We start from the raw sequence: 3,929 nt of genomic DNA on the forward strand, positions 1-3,929 counted from the left end.
TTTAAGCTTTTCCGTTTGGTTTTCCGACCCAGCCAGAAATGATTGATCGATCAACGTCAAATCGATGCTGATTCAACATCACTTGACGTCAAATCGATATTAATTCAACGTCGATCGATGTTAATTCGATATTGATCGCTCAATCACTTGTAACTGGGGATGTAATAGGTAGAGTAATTACGTAGAGTAAGTCCGTAGAGTAAGCGAAATGGTTGAAATCTATTTAGATTTCTAATGCCGATCGGCATTTAGACTGTGCGCGGATTGGTGAGGTAAGAGGCGGGAATCAAGCTGAAAATTGGCTAAAAGTTGCAAATAAATTCCAGTACCTACCTTATTGTTTATGTCTTATTGCATAAGTTTTTTTCCGTGTGGCATGGCCTTAATATTGTTATTAGAGCCAATACTAGATTTTATTATCTTAATCCATTTTCTGCCATTTAAATTAATTCTGTTCTTCTAGTTTTACTTATAAAACGATACATCAGTTTTATTTTGAGAAAATTATAGCTTCAGAAGGAACAGGCCTAGAATATTGTATCTGTAGACTGGCTGGCTCGTCGCCCAGAGCCAAGAGATGCTGGGGAATCTTTTTAGTTCGTAGTTGACTCTATCGTTCGACGATTCGCGAGTATCATTTTACTTGGAATATTTTACTTGAATTACGATATCGTACTATTGTACCGAGAATACTGCAATAATGTTTCATCGTCTTCGAATAGCAGGCCCGATCGTGATTTCGCAAAATTATTACGTCACAGGTTATGACTACGAGATTATGACTACGAGATTAGTTAAATGGTATGTAACAACAAACAAATAAACTTCAAATCCAATAGCTTAAATTGAACTATATAATGCGAGCTTTAACGATGACTCATAAAAGCGTTTTATCTGAATATTCTTTATCTGTTTTGATTTTAATAAAAAAATAACTACTTATTTTAAGATATTCTGTCTATTAATTGCGTATTATAATAAATAAATATTAATTAAAGAGAGAATATAAAAAAACGAAATTACATGGTAGAATCCAAGTTTTGTTTTCGAAAATAAATGTGACGTAATATTTATAATGTTAAGGTATGCAGTGTTGTAACGATCTCGATTTTCATGCTTGTAAAATTTATGTGATGGGAGAAAAGAAGAGAGAAATATAAATATTTTGTTATTTGTACAATATTCGTTATAACGTTCTTTAATATTGTTCTTATAAAATGTTTAAATAGTACTGAATATTTACATATATAAAAATAATTATATTGTTTTATAAATAAAATAAAAGATGGTAAACAGTTGAATAAAAGGTCAAAGGAAGTCTAGTGAAATCTTTATATAAAGATAAAGGCATATTTTGAAGATTATTAAATTAATGATAATTTTTATTACAAAGGTCGAGTCGCGGATCCGATACACTAGGTTTTGAATTACAACACGCATTAGTTTTGTAAAAGAATGTTTGTAATGCAATAGTGCCATTGTACACGGATCTGATTACCTTCGTCGAAACGTAGCAGTATAATAAGTTTACCTCTGCTACGATAAGCAATTCAAGCGATTCATATATTAAGTTAAGTAAAAAGTCATCGCGTTTTTTAAAAGACATCTATCAGTAAAAACCGCAATTACTTTCTTACCAACAATATAAATATATCTTAATAGAGTAAAGTTTCAGCTTTAAAAATCTCTTTTTTAAATTATACGATACGACAATTTTTAATGGAGTTATGAGCAATTAAAGTCAAAATAATTCTTTTATTTAATCCGCGATAACTCAGTAATCAAAAGTCGTAGGAATATTTAAAAAAAAAGATTTTGTAGGGAAAGTATCAAGCTTTCACGATAGGTAATCGAAAATTTTCTCAAATTCGTTTTGGACACGTTACAAATCCACAAAGTGAGAAGAAAATTTTTCGTCTTTTTCAGCTCGTAGTTTTTGGTATGTAAAAATTATCAAACTCATATAAACTTAAAAAATGTGATAAGCTTTTAAAAGTAGAGATTTCAAGCTTTAAAACCCCCTTTTTTTAAATTTGAATTTCATTCATTATTGACGAAGATATTGTATATACAACTTTGAGCTAAAAAATACGCGATGACTTTTTACTCAACCTAATATACACACACACGCGCGCGCGCGTGTGTGTGTATGGTATGTACGCGATGTGAGAGTTTAAGAAAAAGGTAGCCGACAATAATCTTATCTCGATCGATATTTGCATTAAGGATCAGATAAAGAGAGATTGTTTTGATATTCACTATCAATATCAAAATGTATAACATATGTATATTACGTGCACTGTAGATCTTCAACATACTAGTGGTCTGTTTTTGCACTGGACTGCACTAGAATTCTCTTTCTCGCTTTCGATAAATATCAAATATATACCTATTTTACTTTAAGTTCCAAAAGTTTTAATTCAGCAATAGACCTTAGCAGTGAATGTCAGCGGGTAGCGATAATTGCTCGAAAATAGATAAAAAAAATGTGTTTGTAAAAATAGAAATTCTATGAATTCCCAATTGATATAAAGGATGATAAGTTTATAAATGATGCAAATATTTTTGACAATAAATTTACAAATAACTATGTGTTCTTAAAAATTATTATCATAAATAATTGTTAGACAAATTAAATGTAGATTAAATATAAATATATTTATATAATTATATTAATTAAATATTATTGACGGTTCATTATTAAGGAGAACTAATATTAATTCTGGGAGAATAGTTTGTTTTTATGAATATTTTATTAATGTACTTTTTAATTTTCATTAGTATAAGCTGACAAATTTTTATGTAGAATAAGTTTTTCGCAAAATGTGAAACAAAATTTATTCATCAAATAAAGCAGGATGTTAAAAAAGTGCCAATTTTTTTTAAAAAGGTATAAGTGTGAAGGAATCAAAAGGAATGTTTTTTTTAAATTTTTTTTTAGGTTTTGATTCTCTGGATATATGATAAAATTATTAAAAAATTCGTATTTCCGTTTGAGGAACATTTAAAAAATTGAATTTTTGTTTTTGCTCAATTTTCAAGACATTCCCCAAACGTGAACTTTTTAATAACTTGTATCTGGAGAATAAAAATATCCAAAAATGCACTTTCTTTTACTGACATCTCTTTTTGAGCCTTTTTTTAACATCCTCTAAAAAGAAGACTGATTTTTGTCCAAAAAGGTGTATAATAAAAAAAAGTGTTTTGATCTTTTTTTGATCTCTTGGATACGATAAGATTATTAAAAAGTTTGTGGTGTTTGGGGAACATTTAAAAAATTAGACAAGAATTGATATTTAGATAAATATATCATGTTCGTACTCAATTTTCGAGATGTTCTCTATAAACTTTTGAGTAATTTTATCTTATTCAGAAAGTCATCTTATTCAGAAATGTAAAAAAAAAACACTTGTTTTATTTACACTTTTTTGGATAATTGATTCTTTTAATTTTATCCTTTACATAAATATATGTATCATAACGTCACGATATATATGACATATATGTGTCATTTATGTGAGTGATAATATGTATATGCGTAGATGTGATAATGTTACTTGAGCCTCTATCAGAAGTTAGATTGATTAACTCCGTGAAATAAAAAAGTAGACAGTTGATGAAATTCTATATACTAATCTGTACTGTAATTTCTTTTTTTTTTAGTATATGGATATCGGAGAGGACATCGGCGTCCCCGAAGAGTTCACGAAGGGTGAGATGGTGTCTGGGATGTGGTGGCGACATTTAGTATCTGGCGGAATAGCAGGTGCCGTATCACGTACTTGCACTGCGCCTCTAGATCGTATCAAAGTCTATCTACAAGTAAGCATTTGCATGATTTTCCTTCAATTTAGGTGATTCACAAAGCTGTAAATTTATTATTATTAAATTTACTGTTTTATATAATTATAATTATATATATATATTTA

General features: G+C 28.9%; 1 protein-coding gene across 7 annotated transcripts in view; it reads left to right on the top strand.

The window, feature by feature from the left end:
* Positions 1 to 3,929, top strand: part of LOC108756164 (calcium-binding mitochondrial carrier protein SCaMC-2-like) — a 39,040-nt gene that overhangs the window by 12,220 nt on the left and 22,891 nt on the right. For all 7 annotated transcript variants that reach the window (XM_018499774.1, XM_018499781.1, XM_018499822.1 and 4 more), the window contains one exon: positions 3,664 to 3,822. In XM_018499774.1, the coding sequence (XP_018355276.1) occupies positions 3,664 to 3,822 (159 nt within the window). The remainder of the gene's footprint in view (positions 1 to 3,663; positions 3,823 to 3,929) is intronic.

Source organism: Trachymyrmex septentrionalis, unplaced genomic scaffold (genome assembly GCF_001594115.1).
Source record: "Trachymyrmex septentrionalis isolate Tsep2-gDNA-1 unplaced genomic scaffold, Tsep1.0 scaffold126, whole genome shotgun sequence".
Classification (NCBI taxonomy): domain Eukaryota; kingdom Metazoa; phylum Arthropoda; class Insecta; order Hymenoptera; family Formicidae; genus Trachymyrmex; species Trachymyrmex septentrionalis.